The sequence below is a fragment of the Copidosoma floridanum genome, unplaced genomic scaffold (genome assembly GCF_036245765.1).
Source record: "Copidosoma floridanum isolate Cflo_tuat_1 unplaced genomic scaffold, Cflo_Japanese_pri ptg000014l, whole genome shotgun sequence".
NCBI lineage: Eukaryota > Metazoa > Arthropoda > Insecta > Hymenoptera > Encyrtidae > Copidosoma > Copidosoma floridanum.
In genome coordinates, this window is record NW_028321891.1 from 8814071 (window position 1) to 8840391 (window position 26321).

At 33.5% G+C, this 26321-nt stretch overlaps 1 protein-coding gene across 1 annotated transcript in view; it reads left to right on the top strand.

Annotated features, from left to right (window-relative positions):
- Positions 1-26321, top strand: part of LOC106635988 (beaten path IIIc) — an 80160-nt gene that overhangs the window by 42201 nt on the left and 11638 nt on the right. The window contains exon 2 of the mRNA XM_089591978.1: positions 22283-22488. Coding sequence (XP_089448104.1) covers positions 22283-22488 — 206 coding nt within the window. The remainder of the gene's footprint in view (positions 1-22282; positions 22489-26321) is intronic.

A 26321-nucleotide genomic window follows, 5' to 3' on the forward strand; every position in this document is an offset into this window, starting at 1 on the left:
TGTAATATCATTTCTATATATTCCAGAAAATTTCAAAAACGTTTGCGGCCACTTAAGAGTTTAAGTATACAAATAATATGCATGTAATGCGTGTTATTGTTGATAAATTAATAAATGTATAATATACCGCAGAGGAAAGAAAAAAGAGATGAACCAAAGAGGAGAGATTCCATGTCAACTGGCTTTTATCTTGAACAGTACAAGTACTTGAGCACATACATTTTCTGCTAAACATTTTAAAGAAGGAATGATTTTTTCTTTCAGAGCAGTGTGGAGAAAAATCAGTACAATTATAGTAACATGATAGTGACATTGTTTCCTTTTCCGTTAGAGAACCTGATGTTGACCCATTTTTCAGCTAAAAATGTACTGAGTAGTTTTTCATTTTCATTTTCACAAGAAAATAACGATGGATTCAATTATTTCAAAGAAAACGATGAGGCTCTTAGTCTACTTTCGGATACATGTAGCCCCCAAACTTTATCAACCGAGTGGTAGATTTTAATTTTATTTTTTATGATACTTGAAGATATTTTCAAGACAGAGAGAAAGGGAGAAAAAGTCTGAGGGAATGAGAAGGACTCTCCATCCCAATTGACGTCCCGCATACCTTGGAATCTCCTTGTTAGTATAACGAAGAAGTATAAGGCCACTGGCTGCTGGTGAGAGGTCAGAGTTGAAAAAGTGGAAGATTAAGGAATAGCTGTATGTCTACGTACAGAGGTAGTCGGCAGAAAAGAGAAAAAGTGATAGGAAGATTACTATTAAACTTTGTAACGGTAGATAATACATACTAATAGGCTTTTTTATTTTTCCTCCCCACATCACTTATAATATAATCGTGCTTGTGCAGAAGCGTTGGAAAATCTTAACTTGATTTGTGAATCCAGTGATGCGATCACAGGAGGAGAAGGCGAACGAACGCACATACATACAAACAGTAGCCAGAAGCCCTTGTAGAGTTTCCGATGTTGTATATACAAACAAGAAGCCCGAGGCTGGGCTCTGATAGTCGATAGCCTCCCCCTATATAGTCTTTAGATTCGATGTACTAGGTACATATAACTTTGGTACGTACGTGTATACTCTGGATACATATAGGTACGACTTATACACGCGAGCGCGTCTCTTGTTGTTGTATTGTACCTGGTACGCAAATGTGTTTTCATGAAGGTTTATATCATACCCACCTTTGTAAGACACGACCGATATGTATTATGTTACCATAGTCTTAAAGCTTAAATGTTTTGATTTGATTTCGAGCAATGAAGAATGCGATGACAGCGACGGATACAAAAAAAACAATGTGGAAGATGTGTGTTCATTTTTATCGTACTTTTGTCCTATCGATGTGAACGATTATTTTTTCATACTGAAAGTTTTTCTTATTAATGTGCAGCCACTATATTGAACTCTACTATAGTTTCAACAAGTATGTCAGCAAAGTCTTGTTCCACAAAATATAAAATCTATTGTTTTGCTTCAAACGACAAGCACTATTACATGATTATCAAGTAAGCACTCAGACACAAGGGTAACTACAACTAAAGATGTCTTGTTGTTGAGTGGAACTGGAGGAATGCACGTACAGTGTGAAGAAAAGTTCTAGTCTACGACTCCAACTTGACACGAAACTCTTGTTCAAGTGACGTCTAGACTTCTATACTATTTTAATTCTCTCAAAAGACCACCTGTCTGAGAAGGTCAATTATGTTGTTGTGCTCTTGAGCTCGTGACTTGTTGGTTTCAATTAACATAAACAACAATAACAGAAAGAATCAGACAACAGAGAATCATTAGTTTACAAAATGTATGGCAACTCAAATGGTAAATAAAATGAACAAAAATATAATAAGAACAGTGATTTTACAAAGATTGTTTTGGTAATTTCCAAATATGCTACTATTAAACGATTGTTGATTACAATATTCAGAGTGTGAATAATACAATTAAGACAACACGGTATTGATAAATGTCCTATTATAATTTACATCCAAGTGCTTTTCACCCATTTTACAAATAATATGAGCAACAAGGAAATGTCATACTAAAGTAATCCCCCCTTTCCAACTCATCCATTACAAAAATTCCAAAACCACACATTTCTTGCGTAAAAAATGATTCCCAACATCATTATTTTCCAGCATCCCCCTTTTACTAAGTCCAGCAAAAGCAGAACCTTCATGCACGAGAGAGTAATTCAATAAAGCATAGCCGCAAAACGTTAATAGCTGCTTCCACCACCAGACCACATGATGCATTCCCCACCGTAGAGTGACATCTTGTTCCCGCTAGATTTGTCAAACGCAGCCACCTACGAGCTCATAAACTTTAAACGGACGGAATAACCTTTGAGAGGGAGGCAAAGAGAAGTCCACCCTCCTTAACATCCAGCCCCAGTTGACGCAACGTAGCACACGAGGCACACCTCTATGACCACTGAGGAGTGACAGTCGTAGGAGTAGGTGGGTATATCCAGCCGCTGACGCGCGTACGTGCGTGCCTGGAATGTCATTCGACACCCCGTGGGAGATGCAGGGGAGATACACTCGTTTCTCTCTCTTCTCATCTTTGGCACGCTCGCAGCTCTCGCGGGAAGGTACGCTCAGCGCGACGTATCTACTTACTCGTCACTCAGGTGTGCAGCAACACCATGTGTATATATATATATATATATATATATATATATATATATATATATACACGGATACGGATGGCAATGGGGAGACGTCTACGGGCGTGCTTACACTTGCATTTCATGAACTGGCTTGATGATTGGACGCGCAGGACGGAGGGACTGGAGAGCTTTTCACCGTGTGTGTATGTACATAGTAGAGGGTTAGTCAACGGGAGATACCGAATTTGCTTTACGATTCATGAGCAATTTCAGTTTCAAAAATCATTATTAATTTTAGTTAATTTTAGTTGCAGGTGCAACTTAGTAGGTCGAGCCTAGCTGTCAAAACAATCATTACTAGACCGAGGATCTTTATTGGTGCACTTGACTAATTTTATTTACTTTTTTTGTGAAAATTTGATTGTTTTAGAAAAAGAATTAACTATATTATAACTTTAATTTTTAAAACACTCTCATAACATTGATTTACGTTGTAAAATTTTACCTTAAACAATAATTTCTAGTTAACAAACTTTTGCAAAAATTAATAAATAAAAAAAAACTTAATTTAAACCGGAGCAGCTTAATTATTACCATAAGATCAGTAGAAAATAATTTATCTGACAACCTAGGGAGGAACAGAAAAAATAAGAAGCCACCTTCGTGTTCAAAATCTATGCCCACTGTACTAGGTATCAGAGACAATGTAGGCATTGGTACCGCACTGTCTGAGACACGAGGATATATATCATGAAGAATTATCTAACACCCCGGTAAACTGCGTATCTCTTCCAGTGTGGAGTCTTTACGTATGGCTGCTCCTTAGGACCCCTAATGTGACTTTGCCTACGTCAGTGGCTCTCAACGTACTTAGGTACTTGTATTACGTTTTTTTTTTTCCTTTCCTTCTTCAGTGGTGTGTTATAATATATTGTTATCGGGTATTGTAGAAACACATAAATCTATTTTTTTTATGGACTACTGTAACAAACAAAAAACCTACCAGAATCATCGAATATTTTTAGTAAAGACAAACCAGCGAATGTATTGCTGTAAATTAAAATAAGTATTATATTGTAAAATGTAAATAGCTTTTTTGTGCATGATATTTGTTGTTGTATGATTTTAATCGGTCAAATTAATTGGCGTTTGATAATTTGAGGAGACATTAAAGACATGAAATGTGAACTAAGAGAGACAAACTTTGATAGATTCTTGCAATAAAAATTCTTGACAAAGGATTTAAATCAAAAGTTGATTTAATAAAAATATTCTTTACGAAACTTAGAACTCTATACTCTTGTTCCTTTACAAAAAAAGATGTTTATTCCGATTGAAGCTTTCTAGTCGTTGTGCGACTGATTTAATTATAATTTGGAGATCAGTTGGTTGTGATATAAATAACTTCACGTAAAGTGTTAAAAATAAACAGTTTTTGAATCAGCACGAAAAATATGCATTTTTACAAAATGCTTTTAAAATTGTAATTTTATTATGGTTTACACAAATGATGGTAGTGACAATACAATATATAAATTAAGTATGTTACACCGTACTTTTTTAGCAGGATAAAAATAGACCCACTCTTCATTGAAGTGTGATTCATTAGTAATAAAAATATTTTTTATGATAGTCTCTTTTGGAGGTTAAATTGCAAAAAGTATGTTTTCGTATTTCAGGTATTTTTTTTTTTTTATTTACGGATAGACGTTTACTGCACCCTCAGTAGGGGAGATAGGGTTCACAACTGGTGTGCATCCAACCAAGGCAAGCACGAGGGGTCCCTCAGGCTCTTAGTGCTTGCCCTGCCAATATGCGCCATCAAGTACGAGATGTACTGCTATATCATCGAGAAATCCATCAAAGTCCCACTTTTTTGGCAAAACATTTTTTCGTCATCGAAAGTCTATGCAATTGGTACGAAAAATTGAAAAATATATCTCTACTCATACTATTCCAAAAAATGGTGTTCCTCGATTTCAATCAGAAAATTGATTCTTTAGGCATTGGAGAATTTCTCGACGTATTGAATTCTTTGAATTCCAGATAATATATTATCCTTGAAGCACAACAAATTTTTTACAACGTATTCATTGAAAGATCCTGGGATTTTAATTCTACCAAAACATGAAAACAAAAATAAAAAAAAATTTTCTTAATGTGTTATCCTCGATGCATTTGAATTAAAAAAAAAAGTTATTAAATGACTGGATGTAAATTTTTCATTTCTAATTTTCATAATATAAAAACTGAAATCTTGTAACTTTCCTATTTATTCGGAAATCTTTTTTAATTCTAACCTGTCTTGCTCTTTTCAATTAGTTCAATTATTTATTTTCCTTTTAATTATTTTTATTGCCTATATTTGCTCGATTTTTTAAAAACTTTTAACAAAGACATGTTCAGATGTAGCCATTACATGTACTTAAAAGTATGACGATGTTCACGTATTCGTTTATTTTTATACTCATGTTTTAGGATGTTAAAACAATAAAATTCTGATGTAGTCACATCCCAATCCCTCATTGGAATTAACAACCGATTTACAATTTAAATTCAAATAATTCAACTTGTTTGATCAGACACAAATTTGCATTTTTTTATTTTCATACGGACCACTACTATGGCACTGTTAACAAAGTAATTATTTGTTTCAAGATTTTTTTTATTGATTTTTCCTACATGGTTTCAAACTCAGGATTATTAGTTTGAAGGGGTTAATATACACCGTGCCTTTCAAGCAGAAAGCGAAAACTGTGTCTACCCATTTGTATGATGCGTACCCATGCCTTAACTAGTAAAACGGCTCTTTGAGGGGAGAAAAGTAAATTACCCTTAAGAAAAAAGAGACGCTGTATTTTCTTTACTCAGAAAAGATGATGATGGTTCAGAATACATTGCCAATACCAATTGAACCAGATGACTACGACTTATATACTATTTTAGGTTTACATCTAACTAAACTAGATATATAGATGATGACCAAAAATAGAGTCATACAGACATATCATGGAAAAAAAAACGTTAAGAAGATAATAAATATAAAAAGAACAGTAAAAAAATTTAGCTATTGAATAATTACTAACAAGAATACTAACACAAAGATACAGTTAATTCTATATAATCGTAACACACTTGAGAACACAAATAAAAAAAACTACATGGTTCTTAAAAAGAAGGTCAAAACGTAGAGATACATGGACTTAGAGACAGATAAAAACGAGAATCAATGTTGATTGGATCTTCAAAAAGCAAGAAAACGAGCTTGTAAAGTTGATTCACGATTACAAGATGTTGGTTCACGATCATGCAAAGATTACACTTTTGTAAGTATTGGTAATGTACCAAGCAATACAAGTAGAACAATAATTTAAAAAACGTTGATGAACACAATGGGGATCGACATGCAGAGCGACAATGCCCTACTAGACTGTGAGAGGTGTTAAGAAAAAGTGGGATCATCTTAGCTTGCTAATGAAACCTAAGATTCTAAATTTCATGAGCGCAGAAAATTTTCTAGCTTTTTCTGGACAACTTTTTTGCACATACTTTCATGTAAGCTCATCTAGCATCCATGTATCCATCACTAGATGCAAAGACCTGCACTTATAAGTGTGTCTGCGTACGTCAGTGTAAACATGGGGGAAGATTGAGCTTCAGCCAAGTGTATTTCGGTGGAAGTGAGGTGAATCTGAGTCAGACGAAAGTAAACGTGTATGCTGACAATTCACACACCCACCCAATATATCTATATGTATTGTAAAGGTACACACATACAAGCGGTAATGCGCACGTGCGCGGAAGCAGATCGTGGGCTTCACCATGCGATGGGACGCTATAATACCTCCTTCCCCCCAACACCCACAACGAAGGCTGCCACTTCTTCGTCGTCGGCTGACGTATCAAGGAGGGGCTTAGTTACCCACACCAGACCATATCCCTCTTTCACGCTTTATGTACATATGTGTGTATGTATACACACACTCGCGAAACTCGTGAAAAAGACACCAGTGACACGATAGCGAGTGTAGGGAGGGGGTGTGAGTGACGCGGAGAAATTCATTAAATTCGACATCCGAGCGATACGTTCGTGTACTTGTCTGCTTCTATACCACTGCTACTGCCACTGCACTACCGTGAGAGAGTCATCTTTCCTTGGACTCTCATTTCACTCGTTCGTTCACTTACTCGTGTTAATGTTTTACCTCTCACACTCTCACAGGACGCATGAAATAAAACTTTTTTTTTTTTTACGTATACAAATAGTAACGGAAATTTCACCTTTGTTAAGAAAGGATAAGCATGAGACTGACGAGAAACATACGCTATAATAAGTGTATCTTACAGTGACATGTCTCTTTCATTCTGGAAGGGCAAACATAGTTTAGGAGAACTTTGAGATGTATTGAGCAAATCACAATAGTTGTTTTTGAGAAAAATAAGATTAATATTTTTTTTTTATACCTACCTGATTTTTGTACATTGTATTATTTTTTGTCGCGACTCTATACCACAGCTTTGCCAATTGTGTCTTTAAAGTTTCGGAGTATAGTTAAATACGAAAATTCAATCCATAATGATAAAGAACACCGTGAGCACACAAATAAAGACGTATACAATCGGTAATCCATCGTTCACAGGACGACCTTCCTGACCCAGTAAAAAATTCGGATCGATCGTTACTTCCTTTTTTCTCTCGCCAAACCATTGTCCCCACCCTAAAACGATTTGCCTGGGGCTCATGAATAATTGTCCATCCCATGCTCAAACTGACCACGAAATTCCTCCCACCATTTAATCGCATTAAACATTCAAGCTGGAGCCCCATCTGCCACGAAAATTCGACGCCTACGGCTGGCAACCTTTAACCCCGTTATGCACGTAGATATGTTCGCATGTACAGGGTAAATATCATCGATAGTCTAGCGAAACGTTGACGCCGACGACAATGACGACAACGATGATGATGATCATGATGATGATGATGATGATGATGATGATGATGATGATGATGACTAAAACGCTTAGGGTTAGCAAGTGTCGGACAAAGGGTGGTAAAATAAGCATTCGGGCTATGCTTCAAATGTGTTTGGCATGTCGGGGCTACAGATAAGTCGATCAAGACAGGGTGGGTGGAACAATTTTCTTCCCACCCTCACTTCTGCGCTCGAGAATTCGATTTCAGCTGGCGTCTCAGTCGACGTTCGCTGTGAATATTAATAGGACCACCAACTCTATCTTGCACCTGACTGCGCATTGCACTCACACCTATTAAGTTTGCACTCATTCGCTTTGACTATAGTGTGGAAGTGCATATACAGGAGAGCGCATCTTCTCGTACTTGCACGCGGGCATATATTAATAATCATACCCGAGTTGGGGGTAAGCGACCGAGCGACTATAGTAAGTTTGGGCCTGCAATTCGTTCCCGAGGAATTAGCATATAAATTTCTAATATAGTACTCCTCACCGACCTATACCTTCGCCTGAGTCCAATAGAGGCGTGCCAAGTTACGCAGGAGTTTTAACAATGGAGCCCCTCCCCCTACTCTTTTCAAGTGCATGCGCTCTACTTGCGTCAACAATATTCGTTTGATTGCATAAATTATTGTGGTGAGGAAGTAATGGGTAGCGTATAAATATACTTTCATGGCCCAACTTGGTTATCGAACGAGTGAGCTTGACTTCATTGGTTGCAGGCTGATGCGAGCTCCCTCCTTGTGAATTCATGCATTCATGATTACTTTGCCGTGACCACAACTACTTCTGGTGGCGCAGTTATGAAACTTGTATATATGGGTCATTGAAAGAGGGAGGGTGGGCAGGGCACTGTGACCTTTCCAACACTTTGGATTGTGGAGTTGCAGGTGAAGTGTATATAATACATGGATAATATTTAGAATGTTGTTTTAATTGGTAGCTTGACTGTGATACTTAAGGATTAATTCTGAAACCATATTATTCATCAGATTGAGAGCAAAAAATTATTCGTGTTCAATCAACGAAGGAACCTATGAAAAATAAAAGAGAAGACAAAACAAAAGAGCTCGTAAGTTGACGTAAATATTATAGAAGAACCAGTAAAGTATTCTAAGTACAGGTACAAGTCACAGTAAAATCATAGAATTCTCGCCTCCGTTGTTGCTTTTCAAATGAATCTGGTCCAAGATTATAGGGTACAGATAGAGTCTACGGTCACAACGAGTCTTACTTAAGTTTGTCAGACCCAGAAAAAGTCTGAGTCATGATTAAATATTCATATCTTGAAACAATGCTATGACGTGAGGAAAAAAATTTATTACCTTCTTGGTAACAAATCATAAGAATTTTTACGTACATTTAAAATGAAATGTGTAAAATATTATTTTATCGAATGTTAGTTACCATTGTTTTGATACATTGAAATTTAAACACAGTTAAAATTTTTCTCAGACCTTAAGACTCTATCTAAACGTGATCTTACTGCTGTAGATAGAGACTTATAAATTTGAATATGTACTCTCTAAATCTATCGTTATTTCAACTTTTGTATTATTTTTGAAGTCATGATTCACAAACCTTCATTAATGCTCTTTAAGGATTCACCTACACGATAATGAATGAATATTAAATAGAGAAAAATTGTGCTTTGAAAAAAGTTTTTTCGCTGCTGACATACGAGTGCTGCTGTCAACCATAAATTACATCATTATTTTTCGAAAGTCACTAAACTGCTTTTTTAATATAAGTAGCTTTAATCTTTAACTTTTTTATGTATTGTTCCGGAAGCTTGAAAAACAGACTTATGGGAACTATATTAAAGTTTAAATATGTACTGATGTCAAGAAATATAACAGAAGCTTTATCAAGAAATATGTATTTATTTCATTTATAATATAACTCATCTCATCTCCTCACAATGTACTTGACACAAAGGTTGTTGGTTGCAAAGTAACGCATGCATCCATTCAACATTAGAAACTGCAGTACTTATAGGCTCTACATGCAAATATGACAGTAAAAATTCTACAAATTCTTCCCTCACCCTCTCTCTCTCTTTTCGTTTTATGTATCTGTGGGTTTATACGCCTCATCCAGATCTGCCTCGTCTCAGTACATTGACTTGGTACATCAATTCTTCCCTCCCACTTCTTATCTTCCTTCCAGCAATGATACTCGTAAATGTGAACTCACGGAAAAGAGGGAGCAGGGAAGGAGATGCCTAGCTTGAAAGCAAATTTTCTGCAGTTCCCAACTAAATCCAAATATTGCAAAACTTTTGCACTATTGCTGCTGGTTCTTCTCATCTCTTCTTATCTCGTCCTCCGTAACTCCCTTTTGCTGCAATACTCTATGCTGTCTGAGAAGAATTTGAGGTAACATTAAGGCCTTTCGTATCTTTTTTGTTTCTACACATCTTTGTATCTACCAAAAATGAAAATTGTATATCTTACGAAGCAGTTTGAAGATAATTTTTATTATTTGTGTACACGCTAACTGTTTTTTTTTTAATTTTTTTTTTTATTCAGTTATCTTTCTAAATAAAAGCATGTCAACGTAATGGTTCTCATGTAATTAAAACTAAAGTAAAGTTAGCAACGAAACGGTATTTATTCGATTCCTTCTTTGTTGATTTATAATAAATTATTAATTCAAGTAATATTTCTTCATATTGTATTCCCACTATAAATAATATTATAATTTAGTAAATGTTGTATAGTATTAAAAAAAAATTTTTTTAAATATTTTTCCAAATTCATATCCTTATGGTGTAGTACTTAAAATTTATTACGTTAGCAATACATAATCTAAAAATTTCCATAAAAAAAAACAAAAGAAAAAAATATTTTATTAAAAAAAACATGAACTTTGATATAACTGTTTGATCAAAAAAGACTTCTAAAAAATTTACTTACTTAGATAGACCTTTTAATATGTTCATTTATAAATATTAAAGTGTATTTAATAAAACTTTCTGTTTAGGGTACAAAATTTAAATTGATCATCTATTATCTAAGTTTAGGCTAAACCAAAAAAACATACATTAAGTAAAACCTTATGTCTTTAATGAAAAATTAAAATTCATTGTGTTTTATTCAAATTAAAGATAATAAACTATCAAACTCATGTAGATTGTTCTTAGTAGCAATGTCTCAATTTTACTAAGGTTTTTATAATATTTTGTAATAATTTATTTAATAATAAATTATAATTATAATAGTTAATTGATAATAATCGTAATAAATGATATTAAAAAATTACTTGTGATTTAATACTTCTGTTTATAATGTAACTTCATTTTCTAGTAATTGAACTGAGTGATTTGTTGTATACAAAGTTTTTTGTAATTGATTAAAATTAAATGTGTTAAAAAAAAATCATATTAAATTTAGTTATGTAAAAAATTATTAAATTTTATATAAATTTCTTGTATAAATGTTATTGAAATTTATAATTTTTTTAATGGTTAATAAGCTGGAAATATTTATACTGAATACCCCCTATCTAGTCAGTTGAGAACTCACTCAAAATGTTTGGTAATCATAATAAGATGTTTTTCATTATTATTATTTTTTACTTACTTTTAGTTATAACACTGAAGTACACAACATATCCAATTACATTAAAAAAAAAAAAATAATTGTATTCGTCAATCCCAAAATAATTTAATAATTCAGTTAAACAGAATATTTTTTGCATGTGATTATTTCCAGCGCTATTTTGAGCACATTGGGTGAAAAAAGTAGAAAAGAAGATTGTGGGATGGATTTGAAACTGTTGGGAATGAAGCCTGAGTTTTAAACGCAATTACAATTATAGCTCCAAAATCCGCTGCTGTTCAAAGTATTAGATTACTGATCATGCCAACCACCCAATGGAGGCGCCACGTCGTTGTCGACGACGAAATTTGCTGATGAGACGTACCCTAAAATGAATCCATCGATGTCTGACGAGAGCAAGATAATCTTCACACCAGAGAAGTATCCCCTTTTGAAAAAGGCGAGGGGAGAAAACAGAGATTTTTCCACGAGGGTGGAAGTTTGAAATCATCTCAGCCCCTTTCCGATTTTTCCATTTCGAATCGAGTAAACCCGAGCTCGCTCTCTTTGCTGTAGTAATTTCATAGACGACAGTAGTTGAATTTTGCTGGTGTGGAGGTGGCAAATGTAGGAGAATATAAGAGAATATGGGAGGGGAAATTTTACGAGATCAATTCGTGGTGCTTGAGCTCGTGGTGATGGTACTGGTGGTGGCAACGAGTTTCAAGGAGTTCGATGGGTCGACCAGGGTTCTTTCTTGGTTAGCATAAAAAAGTGAAATCTGTTATCGATAGAAGTGAGCAGACGAAATAAAGTTTATTGTACCTTTCAAATGCACGTAATCGACGGCGATGATAGGTTAGAAGAAGATGGAAAAGTAAAGGAAAATCACGGTTATTATCCAGAACGTTAACTTTGATCCTTATCCTTTTGTTTTGAGGAGAAAGTTGAGTGTTTTTATTCATAGGTAAAAATAAATAACGTTTCCCCAATTGTTTTTTTTTCTGTTGCTACCAAGAAATCACCCTTCACACTTTTGTTCTTTATTCGCTGTTGATAGAAAAAAATACACACACACACACACACACACACACACTCTCACACACACCAAAAATTTAAATGAAACGAATCAAGTAACTATGCTCGGAGAAAGTAAAAACCATGGCTGGAAAACGTCAGGTGCGTGGTAACAGGAACAGCTAAGAAAAGTAAAGAGTTCTCTGGTTCATTGAACTCGGCTTTTCGAGCTTTTCAGTAGATATTCTCTCGTCAAAGTTACATCCTAACCCACGGAATAGAAAAAAAAAAAAAATAATAATAATAAAAAAGAAAATTTTCCAAACGATATCGACTTACGTTGTATTTTTCATTGCAGAATGTTACAATTTTTGCACAAAAGTAGTAGTAGCAACAGCAGCAGTGCGGCACACGTGCAAGTGATGAAAAACAAAAAAAGGGATCAACCCCGAGAACCCACGCGTACCCGTAAAAGCAGCAAGTAAGTATAGCTTCAAACACGGAATAATGAGAAGGGTATACCAAGCACGCCTGAGTCACAAGCTGAAAATCAGAATCGGCGCTTTCTTCTCCCCAAACCCTACTTTCTCTGCTGCCGTATACATACATACAAGACGCGCGCACAGCCCCACCGTTCAATATGCATGAAGCCCACCAGTCAGCGACCCCTGAATGAATCATATTTGTCCCCCCATCCCCCTTCTGATCTCAGACTACTCGTTCTCGTTACTCTGACGCACTATACAGCTGCTCTCTCACCGCAACAGCCCCTGTTGACTCTCAAACGGCTGGCTGCTGATGCGCTTCCCCGCCCTATCCTGTGTACCGCAAATCGATTCCAGCCCCCTGTCCTCCACCCCCTTACCTACCGTCTCGTTGACGGTCGGATAGCAAAGGAATTAAGTAACAGCCAACCACCGTCAGAGAACGAGATCTGATTAAAGAGCGTCACCTTATTGTCGTCGTCGAGTTACCTTACGACCTGATGTTCCACACTTTTTTGGGTATAGGATTCGTTTACTTTTTTTTCACCCACAATTACGATAGTTGATGTCTTCTTCTTCATTGACATGATGCACAGTACAGCACACGCTTACTTTTTCGTGTTTCAGATGCTCTTGAATTATACATGAAGATGCAATAAAGTCGTGCTTTACCCACGTAATGAAGCGTAGCTCGAGTAATAAGTGAAATAATCTTGATTCCAGGTTGTTTAATACGTGCAAAGTAGTAGTAGAAACAATATAAAAAAGGGAGTATCTTACACGTTTTAAAATTGAAGTAAAACAATGCAAAACGTAACGACAACAAAGAAGGTCGATGTAGGAAATTGGGGTACTGTATCGGGTAATCAGGTGAAACTTTCTAGTACGTTAGCTGATAAGAAAAAATTAAAATCAGAACTGCAATATTTAATAGAAATGTATCGAAAACTAATTTTTTAACATGAATATGAATATGAGTAACAATTATAAGAAATGGCGAGGGGCTCTGAGGCAATTGCCATTTCATTCTGTTGTTTGACTTTATCACTGACACTTTTATTTAAAATGAGGAAACGCGTAGTAGTAATTCAGTTCAGACTGAGGATAATAAATTGAAAAACAAATAATAAATTTAAAAATTAATAATGACCTTAAAAATTAATTAGCAGTTTGAATATTAATCAATTCAAGAATTATTAATAAATTTAAAAATAATAACTAAATCAATAAATCAACGATAAATCAAAAAATTATAATAAACCTAAAATTAAACAAGAAACAATAAACCAAAGAAGTACAATGAATAGTAAAAATAAAAATTACTCATATATTTAAAAAATAACAACAAATTTAAATGTTAGTAATAATAAATTTAAAAATTATATAATAAAATAATGAATTAAAAAATTTTTTTTAAATTTAAGAACTAACGGTAAAATTAGAAATTAGTAGTAAATTAAAAAATTACAAGCAATGAATTTAACCATTATTAATAATTTAAAAAAGATTTACAAATACAAAAGTTGATGTACAATAAATTTAAAAATAAACAAAAAATTTAAAAAGCATTGAAAATACATTCTAAAAATTAGTAACAAATTTAAAAATCAATAGTTAACAAGTGAACGATAAATAATGAATTTAATAATAAATTTCGACGGTAAAATTAAATGAAAATTCAAAAAATATTTTATGATAATTTTGTGATTATTAATAATATATCAAAAAAATTACTTATATTGAATTGAAACATTAATAATAAATTTAAAAATAAACAATAAACTAAAAAATAAATCATAAGTTGTAAAGTAAATAGTAAACTCAAAAATAAATAATACATTTAAAAATAAAAAATAAATTTTAAAATAAATAATAAATTTGAAAATTAATAATAAAATATGAAATAAATGATTATTAACTAAAAAATAAATTGTATGTTTAGGAATGAGTAGTAAGTTTAAATATTAGTTATGAGTTTAAAAATAAATTATAAATTAAAGCATAACTAATGAATTTAAAAATTATAAGTAAACCTCAACTTCAATAATTAATAAGAAACTTGTGGAACAATAATAAATTATGAATTAGAAAATTAATAATGAAATGAATCACTAACAATAAATTAAAAACTTAATGATAAATTAAACAAATTTATAACAATTTTAAATTTTACTAACGATAAATGTAAAAATAATTTATATTGTAAGTTGAAAAAAAATTTTTAAAATTATCATTTAAAAATTAAAAAAATTAAAAAAAAAAAATTGAAAAATTATAAAAAATTAATTTAAAAATTAGTAGTAAATTTAAAAATTATTAGTAAACTTAAAACTCAACAATAAACAATAAGTTTAATCATAAAAAATTAATTGAGAAATTAATAATGAATTTATAATTAGTAAGAACTTTGAAAACTCTTCATGATGATTTTAAAAATAATAATAATACATTAAAAATAATTTATAATAACATAAAAAAATATTTGTTATAAATTAACAACTTGATAGTAAATTTATGACTGATAATAAATTTTAAAATTTATAATAATTAAAAAATTAATAATGCATTTAGAAATATTATTAATAAATTAAAGAATAAGTAATTTTTAGTTAATTAAAAAATTTATAATAAATTTAAAACTTTAAAATAAATTTCGAAGTTAAGAGGTAATTTAAAAATCAATAGTAAATTTATAAATAAATGAAAAATTAAAAAATTTAAAATATACAATAAACATTAGAATGAGTATTTAATACTTTACTTAAACAGGAGCAATAAATAACTAATGTAAAAATTAATAATAAATAAAAAAATGATAATAAATTGAAAAACTAATAATAAATACAACAACTAATAATAAATAGAAGAATTAATAATAATAAACTTAAAAATTAATAATGAATTCTGAAACTAATGAATAACGTGAAATTGAATAATAAACTTGAAAATTGATAGTAAACAATAAACTTAGAAATCAGCAATGAATTTCAAAATTAAAAAATAAATGATAAATTAAAAAAGTAATAAAAAATTAAAAGCTAATAGTGATGGTTAAAAGATACTTAATTATAAATAAAAAATAATTTATAACAAACTGAAAAAATATTTATAATATATTTAAAAATTGATAACAAACTAAAAAATTAAAAATAAATTTAAAAATTGATGATACATTCAAAAATTGATAATAAATTTAAATATTGATGATAAATTCAACATTTGAAACAAATTCAAAATTCAATAATTAATTAAAAATTATTAATAATAAATTCAAAGATGAATATTAAATTTATAAATGAAAAATAAATTTAGAACGAATAAAAAATTTTTAAATTCATAATAATTTTACTAATACCGTAAAACTCACTTTTGATAGCAAAATTTAATGAAAGGTATCATATATTGAAGCTTTTTTTAAGCAGACGTTATATTTTTAGCAGTCACTCTGCATGAAATTTTGTAGCTTAGTGATATTGAGTGTAATGGTTTTGACGAAAAATTGAATTTTTGAATTTGAATACTGTCAATCGGATGAATAAGACAAAACATATATTGCTTTCTGCTGTAATGATATTTCAGATTAAACGTGGAACGAATTGTAATACAACGAAATTTGGTGTGCATTATCGTAATCTAGGAGTAGAAATGTTATAAATTATTCGGAAATTTTTATATTGACGAAGTGATGAATTTAAAATTCATATTTACACCTATAACAAAAACGAGTTAAAGTTGTGCAATGAACTTGCTGCGTATCAAAATATAAAAAGTCACAACTGAAGAGTATTATCTGTGAAGGAGAAAAGATTTTTTAGATTAGATTAAAAATCTAATGCGAAGGATTGAGGATATAGAGAAAAAGAGATCAGATATCAATTAAATTAGCAAGTTGAGAATTTAGACTCCTTTCTGGATCTTGAAGCCAAACGTTATCGATTCTGCAGCTCAACTAATCGTATTTTCCTCTAGACGTGTCTCCTAATCTTATTACAAAGTTTGATTGAATTTAATACTTTGAAGTTGTTGGATCCAGAAATCTTGAATTAAAAGTAAAATTTTTTTTTCTTCGTAAAGCCATGGTATTTTAATACATTTATTGTAATTAGCACGGGGATATACTCGGCTTCTCTCGATTGAGAAGCTACAATTTGTTCGGTTAAACATTTTTGGAAAATCATTGACACATGTCAAATATCTGAGTAATTTATTAGCAATCAGTAAAAATTTATACTGTCCCTCGATTATAATTGTACATGGAGAAATTACCACCTTAATGAGATACAAAAGTTCAAAATAAAAGTTTCCAATTAGCTCGAACAAAGCTAAAAAGTAGAACACGACACGACGATCCGGCTGAAATTGAAAATCCATCGCGAGACCAAGAATTAAATTATAATCCGTGAATTAAATACCAATTTAAATTCCATTTGCCAACTCACACGCGTACGTGACGACGATCCACTTAAAAAGGCGCTTGCCCACACATACCAACGCGTGCACAGAAAAATCTCTCCCATTCGTTATCAAAGAGCCTGGAAATTAAAGCAATTTGGCTCGAGCAAAACTGCATAAAAAGACAGCAGTTCCATTGGCTTTGGTTCCCTGACATACGAACGTAAAAAACATGCTATTTTGCCTAACCAGCAGCAATAAAAGCTTTATTTGAATACAACAAAGAGAATCTCGTGCCCTACTTCTTTGGGTCTAGAAAGACGCCAGGATAAGGATTAGGACGAGTCCCACGGCGTACCAATGGCAGAACACCTACACTCAGCAGTAGTGAGTTTTTCGTCCCGCACAGCACAATACCAGCAAAGTACCGTACTGTTCACTGCGGATCAGACTTTGGTGGTAAGCTAACTTCCTTAACGGCCTCCTTTTCTCCCCTGCAACCGAATATGCTCTGCGAAGCGCGAATTCGCAAGATAAAGCTCTGCTAAGTTGATTTATTTAATGCACTTTGCGATTAGCTCTCTCATTAGCGTAAAAAAAGGGGAAATCGAGAGGAAAGTGAGCCAAGAGTGCGATAATAGATAGCGTTGGATGGTTCGTGGAGTACATCTATAAATATGTACACGGGTAAAAAAATCTTGTTTCATGTGCTTTTTCTTCTTCCAAGAGTTGATAAAACTGTACCGTTGTCAAGCAGATGAGATGTCAATTTGGAGTCTCTTTTATACTTATCGATCTAGTGGAATTGTTTCTTCACTCTTACTGGCACTTTCCCATCGACGATCAGTCTCTTGAGCTTTTTGCGAATAGTCGTATTCAATGGTAACTGTCCTTTGCTTGTGTAAAGTCAAAATCTATCGTCAATGTTTGAAGATAAATCATTACATTATTTTATTTGTTTAGAATACTTCTGACATCTCTTTTCAAATTATTTTACACTGTTTGAAACAATAAAATGTGTATTAAAATAGTTATAAACAGATACGTACCATTTAAATTGATATACGAGTTTTAGCAAGAGATAATTTAAATTTCTGATTAGTAGTTTTTAAAGGCTCTCAAATTTTTACAATATTTTATACTATATATTTATTTGATACGAAATAAGTCCTACATCAAAAGTTGATATTTTTTCTTCCTGTGTTCAAGAGGCTCCGTTCGAGCATTACATTAAAAAATTTGTAACTTTCAACTTAATTGCCAATGGACAAAATAACACTGACTGAATAATAGGATGCCGTATGACAACCTTCGTCGTCGCGTCTAATGATTTTTAACATTGCGTAATCAATGTTGTTAAAGAAATTATATTTAAGTAGCCTCTATCAGTAAATTTTCAATAAATAAGCCCTAAAAATTCGGTAACACGTCACGAAAAACCGAGACAGCTTCGCTCGGTAAAAGTTTTCCAAAAAGTAGCACAAGTACCCTGCATTAGCACCCTCAGTAGTGGTGGTGTCGTCGTCGCGAGAAGAAAAAAGCCAGCTGACGGGGCAGAAATGCACGAAATTTCCACACCTGTGCCTGCAACCAATACGCCCACCGTATTTCGAAAAATCGAGAAAAAACTTTCAAGAACAAAAAAGTAGAGGAAAGTGGAAACTTTTCACGGGCAACAACTTTGTGGTTGTATGCTCTGATTTTTCAATACTTATTGCAGAAGAAAGTTTAGAGTAGCAACTTTTTAAAAAATGGCTTTAAAATAGTCTCGTTTCGTGGTACTGTGTTCCGAGAGTTATAATGTACGTGTCAAAATGTCTTTCTTTTGGAACGTATCACAAGAGATATTTAAAAAATTATAGATATTGCCCTGTCTTATAAGGCATTGCCAATCACAGAATTGCTTTATGATGTACCAAAAGTTTCTTTTATTCACATTAGATAATACTTTTGTAAGACTTAACTTATTTCTTTACTGATTTTATGTTAAATTGATAAATTGTAAAAGATTTTTAAGGCAGTCAATAATTAAGGAAACCTTTGTTTAGTTTCTAGATGAAAATATTTATTTTTCAATTTTCCTGGGGAGTTTAAAACGGAATCGTTCAATAAGCAAAACAAGCGTGTAAAAACCAAATAATGAGTATATAACGTAATTTTTATTTAATTGAATAAAATTTTTAAATAGTTTAAAATAACTCGTGTTATTCTAAAAAGGCAGCATGACAGGTATAATTTAAAAAATTTATGTCTAACATTCTCAATATCTCTTGTATACATGGTATGGATGTTTTTTGTAATATGATGTAGCCATTTTCCTTAGTCAATTGCAATAAACCAACGCTATGATTTTATCTTTTCGTAATACATATAGTATACAAGGCTACACGCTGCAAAGTTACTCGTACGGAAGAACTTAAGAGTACTGGCAAAAAGAAAAGAGAAGAGGTGAAAAATAATTTTAAAGTAGGTCATCGGAAAGCTCCTTCTCTTCGTTCGTGTATATGTGGTAATATATCCAGGATATAGAGAGAAAGCTCAAAAGTTTCTCGCCTACTTTTGCTTAGTGGCGGAATATAGAGCTGGGATGAAAAAAGATTATTGGTAAAAAAGAAAAGTTTTGGAGACGTATGTATGTGGATGAAAAGATAGAAGGAAGATTTAATGTATGACGGGGTTACTGCCCTGCTACTCCCTGGATTCACTGACATTTCCCTTCCTAATTGATTTTATTGTAACCCATGGCAGATAAAGATAGAATGGGAGAATACAGGAGTCTGAGAACTGATTTCTGAATAGTAGACGTTTCCGTATAGGCCCGAAAAAATTGTTGCTTATTTAATGGTTCCAAAACAAAATATGAGCACTTTATGCTCATAGCATATTTCCCTTTAATTTTTTGGTAAAACCATCACTACTATTTTACGAAAAGTTGATGTTATTTTCAGCCCATCTAAGTGAGTCAGTTTACTCTAATTAATATTTTACTGGTGCAATAACATAGATTAAACGAAGGGATTATGCACGCCGTAAACAATTAATGTGGGTTCGTTAAATTTTATAAAAATAGTCATTAAGGTATGCTAGGTCTTACAAATGCACCAAAATTTACATTAATTTTCCCAAAAAGAGCATAGGTAGTATTATTAAAAATTCGACAAATGAAAAGAAAATATGCTTACAACAATGGGCATATGTATGTAGGTATTAGTTATGAATGAATTTATTGTTTCACTTAGGCCAATATTTTGAAGTTAGTTATTTTATTACTACTATTCTGTTTACATCCTAATACGTGGTAATTACGTGAAAATTTGTATTTGCAATATTTAGTAATAACCATGAACATCCATGGTCTAGTATATAATTATGTAATATTGCAAGTTGCGAATTGAACATGAGATTCAATAATTCTTACTGCATATTATTAATGTATTTTACCGACCTATAAACATAAATAGTGGTCAGGTAGCGATACACGATACAACAAAATGACGAGGCATGTGGAGAAAATTACAGCACTCGAGTAAAGCAAGATTTACGAAAATAGGAAAAGCACGACTGACAGGACATGTACACGAATGGAAAATTGTTTGCCTCAGCAAATGAAAAATGTATAGGAAATAGAAGAGAAATAGTTTTTGAGTTACAAAAAACTCCATGTAACCCATCGTTGTCAGAAAATATACAAGTAAATCATCTTTCAAACTGATTTTTCCGATGATCCACCGATATAATCCAAAAAAGCCTCACTACCAGACAAACAGGAAAAAAAAGTCAGTGAGAAGCCTTAGATGCGAGGAGGGAAAAGAAGGAACAGAGAACTTGGTGGTATAATAGCAAGTTCTCTACGAGCCTTAGTCCCTACCACTACCACTACGCTGCCAACGATGTCGATAAAATGTAGGGATGGAACAAAATAGTAGAGCCCCTTTCCCTTTACCGTATTTTACTATATATTTCACGATCGATATGACGATAGCAGCAAAAATTAGGGAGGGAGAGATTCGAAGCGCCATTAGTCTGACTCAATTTTTAGCCACAGTTTTAGCTGCTGAGCCATAAAGTGTGGAAGATTTTGTTTTCCGTCCTGTTAGTGTTTCTTTTTTTATGTAGTTTGAGAATCACGCCCTTTAGATGCTATTTTTTAAATTTGAATAATTAAAATTTGTTTGCACAGTCCACGTTGAGCTCTGCAGATGTGCACAGTAAACTGTATTTTTAAATATTTTTCTATGTTCTGTTGAATCCAAAACTGTACAAATTTTACGACGCGTAATAAACGTTTGTTGTACCTTTACGTCGATCTTAATAATTCACGATGAATCGCCCTTTACTAAATTTTGCGTACTGTACCTATTGTAAAATTTTAAAAATACAGTAGGAGGTGAAAGCCATCTTTTTTGCTGTATAAATATTCAATCTTGATATATTTTTTTTTTTATTTAATCAACTGTAAAGTACCAAATACTTCAGCAAAGATAAAAAATTTAAAACAAAGCTAAAGTTTTTCATAAAACTAAAGTTACAAAGGGCTGTTGAATTTTTGAAGCCAATGAAGGTAGATAATGTTGAAAAATTTTCAAAAAATATCGACACTGAAATTTTTTCCAACCTCATCTCTACATCACTACTTTTCACAAAAAGAGCCAGTTTTAACTTTTCATAATTCTAGTTGAAACATTTTTATTTGAAAGAAAAGAAAAAAAAGACAATGGTACCCTTTTTTCACTAATCAGGTGAAAGAATAGAATCAAAAAGGGCAAACTTGAAAGCTTAGGGCAGCCTCTACAGTACCCAAGTATAAAGCATTCAAGGAAATTTCTGTTTTTGCTCGTTAACTTCTGAGCCAACAGTAGATAAGGGCTTATCTGGACAAAGCCCTAATAAATCCCTTTATCTCCTAGGCCCTTTCTCTCTCTCACTCGTACGTCCCCACACGCGCGGATAGCTCTTCTTTTTCTTTTCTGCATACAGATCAAGCCGTGCGCGTGTAATGGCCATCGCGTGAGATAGATTTCGCGAGACTCTGTTGACGTGATCTCAAAAAAATGGGAGTACGTACGCCCATGTACTTTCACGTATTTACATACGTGATGATAATTTTTTGAAATAAACGAAACAAGAGAGAAGCAAAGAGATTTTTTTTTTTTTCAGGTATACCACCTTTATTTTTTTTTATTTCATGAGCCACATATTATATGCACTTCATTGAGGATGTACTGTAACCAGATGTCGTGGTTGTCTTACAGGAATCGATGGCCTGCGAATGATGGAGCTGGTGATTCCGAAGCACGTGGTGCGCAGCCAGGCAGTGAGGCTCGAGTGCAACTACAACCTGGATAACGTGGGCCTCTACTCCGTCAAATGGTACAAGGACGGCAACGAGTTTTACAGATACGTGCCTCGAGAGAAGCCACCAGTCCTCGTTTTCACACTACCTGGTATCACTGTTGACGTGAGTCTTCTTTTTACTGTTAAATTTTTTTACTATGAAATAACTTACTCCAAAATACTGTATCGCAGGACATGCCTGCACAACTAACATGATTACATAATTATATTTTCTTGTAATCTTCGAGAGTAAACTTATCATTTAAAATCAAAGAGAAAAACGGGAAACAATATAATAAATACTCCATATGTATGACAATAAAGGATCAAGTGACGAGTTGCCTTACATCCACTACCTATAAAACGACGGCGTACGAACACTATGCTAACATACAAGCCCATACTCCTGACAGACACCTTCAATAACATTCATAAGCATGTGCTGTCAAAAGAGAATGAAACTAATCTAAACATACAACTAAATGGTTGCAAAAATCCGTAAAACAGAACATCTGGAAAAAAACCTTGTGGACGTAACACACACAGTCTATGGTACATGTACGTGGGAAAACACACATTGACTGGCATAAAAAGCTCTACTGACCCTCCCCCCCCCGCGCTTTAGGGGGTTTGGGTTCCTCGTTGCTGCCCTAGAAAAACAACCGGCCAGGTATAGGTGTAGTTCCTATACGTATGCTAGCCTGATTAGATTCTGCAGGCGAACTGCAGAGGGTATAGCAGTTTATGTAGTGGTACACGGATAGGTACGCTGCGAGACCCCGTTTTCACGCGAGCGAACACGTTCGCGGGGGCACACAGCAGATGTATAGATAGCGGACGAGAGAAGAGAGGGGGGAGAGGGATAGTGTTACCAGTGCTGGAGGAGCGTGACGATGACAATAGAAACCAGTCTCGGTTATTACGGTTATTATATTCCGGGCATGGGTGGGCAAGGATGGGGGCCCCCAAGATCTCGATTCTGTATATTTCTGTATGAGTACTCGTGGATGTGCGTGAGCGTGTGTCAACATAGATCGTTTACGTTACACAGATACGCAAAATCGATAACTCTCTCTCTCTCTCTCTGTGTGTTGTTTTTCCAGAAAGACGAGCGCGTGCACTAATTAATATGATGTTTCTTATCTCGCTTTGTTTTGTTTTAATTCGTAGGGCTGAAAGTTGTGACTATGCACGCTCCTTTATTGTTTATTTTCTGTAAAAAATTAGCTCCGGAATAATTATTTTAACTTTTAGGGTTTTTATTGTAACGATGAGAGGCAGTAATGGATATAATTAAGAATTGAATGATGATTTTTTAGCAAACATATGTTCTCCCATCGAATCAGTGTTTATTAACAGTATGGTCCTGCAATGTTTTTGGGTCTAGTATCTTTTGTTATAAAATTTGCTTTGATGTAAATACAAGAAGAATTTTTTTCCCACATATTTCTATAAGTTTATACCAGCACAGAATTCCACACGAATCTTCTTGTAACTCTTTATTAATGAAAGGAGGAAATGTAACGACAGCTTAATAAAAACTCAATACAAGTTAAATCACGCTATAGTAACTATAAAATTAGCAAGAAAATAAGGAATCGTAAAAATTTAAGTGGCTTGGATATTTTAAAATGCAGTAAATAATGTAGAGTCAAAGCAAACAAGAAAAGTAGCATTGTTGAAGTGATTACACTCAGCGTCAGGTCAGAATGAACGATGAAACACCTACGGATGTTGAGCTAAAATAATTGTATCATCAGCAGCATTTAAAACTATAAATAGTGAAAAGCACCGACCATTTCGTGACATAATCTAGATCATGACTGGTAACAACCATCAGTAAAAAGCGATGATGAGCTTATTTATAATGAACAACTGTAAAAGATCAGAGAAATAATAAGAATTGTTGAAATTTTGATGAGTAATACCAAGCTTGTGTATGATCGTGAGCTAAAAAGTAATTAAAATATAGTTTAACTTATACTGAGTTATGATGTTCATCTAATCAGTCAGAATGTACTTACAATGAACCACGATAAAATTACGATGAGCAATGATAACTAACGATAATCATGTAGTGGACAACGAGAAACTCATTATGAATGATAAGACAACGTTTGTAGAAAGTATTATATGCATCAATAAACTTTTCATAAAAAAAATATTAACAATTATGAACCAATGATAAATGGTAATGAGCTGATTATAAATAAATATTATCGAAGATAATTTCCTCATGAGGAATTAGGAGTATTGTTTAACTTGTGATGATCAATGATGTATGCACCAGCAATAACACATTTATCGCAACTAGTGACAAACTTTAGCAGAACGATGATAACCAATGATGATAAGTTTTTGATAAACAGTGATAAGCAAAGGTAAGATAGCGGCAGATAATTATAATCAACGATAATACGTACATTAAAATAAGCCTACTTGTAAGTAGCGATCGGTAATGACATGACAATCCCGTAGTTTTTCAACATGAGTCTTGAAACATTAGTAAGCGTTTGATTGTATGATGTAAGGAAAGAGTATATTGTTTCATGCATCAAAACAATTTATCAAAAAAAAGAAATCATTTAGTAAAATAATTAGCCCTCCGCAAAACCAGCTCACTATTATCAACTTGATAAATCTCTGTGCGAAACAAGCCAACTAGTGCACAAATGGCGAAAACTAACGAAAAAAAAGGCTCACGTAAAATTGTTGGAGCAACTGCAAGCTCCTAAAGGAAACATATAAAGGTAATTCCCTAGTACCCTATACTTCCTCTGCCAAAGATTTGTAACTCGTTCTTGCAACTGATATCCAGTCATCAGTCACAAACACACAGTCCCCAAGTCATAGATGTAGTTGAGGGGAAGAAAGGAGGTAAAAATAAAATTCTTTAAAAATGGCTACAGTCTCCTGACTCTGAAAAAAACAACTGTAATACCTTGGCTTTAATGTTTTGCCAGAAAAGAAAGAAAAAAATGTAGCTACAGCGAACAGCAGAGCCAGCCCTAATGAGCTATACTTTAGAGTAAGATGTAAGTACGTACAACAAACCCGACTCTCGACCACAAGAAAGTTTTTTTAGCACACAGAAAAATCTTTGGAAAAGATGTAAATTTAGACTGCCAAGCTTTTAATAGCAAAGAAATAAAAAAAATGCATATTTCTCTATCCAACGATTGCATTCGATGACATGTATGAGCATGCCTCTAGACGGCAATGCACAGAGGAAAAACCGCCAATTGCCGTGATTACATGCACAATCCTGATTAAATATAAAATGGGAAGATGAGGCGTTTAATTCGAGCAGACCTTATACCCACTAATTTGTACGTAAAAATGTATTTACTCTCTCGAGCTTCCATTCACCCGTAAATATATACATGTGTACCGTATTAGGTGGTATGATTGATACGTTTTTCACTGGCTTATTAGTTGGAAGTTGGAGGGAGAAGAAGAAGAAGAAGAAGAAGAAAAAGAGAGATAGGGGTGGGTACAATGTGTGTAAATATAGGGGTGAAACCCACGCTTAACGTCTGTTGCTGCGTTCCCACCTCCCCCTCTCTTTTCGCCACTATCTCTCTTCGTCATATCGTGCGCCCAGCAGTTTACAGTTATGCATACATACGTGCTAGAGCATGTAATACCTACAAACATGTGCTCTCTCGTTCTTGGCCTCTGGGCTAGCTACGGTGGTAGAAGGAAGACGTACCCACGTATCTGGGATTAACGCGCCCGAGGGGCAGAGAGTTGAGATTTTCGAGTCGAGAGGGAGCGAGTCTGCCCAGGCCGTCTTGCCTAATGATTTTCTAGTTTCGCATCACCGTGAGTAAACGTATGCATACAGGAATGGGTCTTTTTTATTTTTTTTTTTTCCCTTTCTTTTTCGCCTCGTTTTCGGTGCTTCGCACGAGGGCACGAGACCATCTCTCTATTACAAGCATCATCCATTTTTTT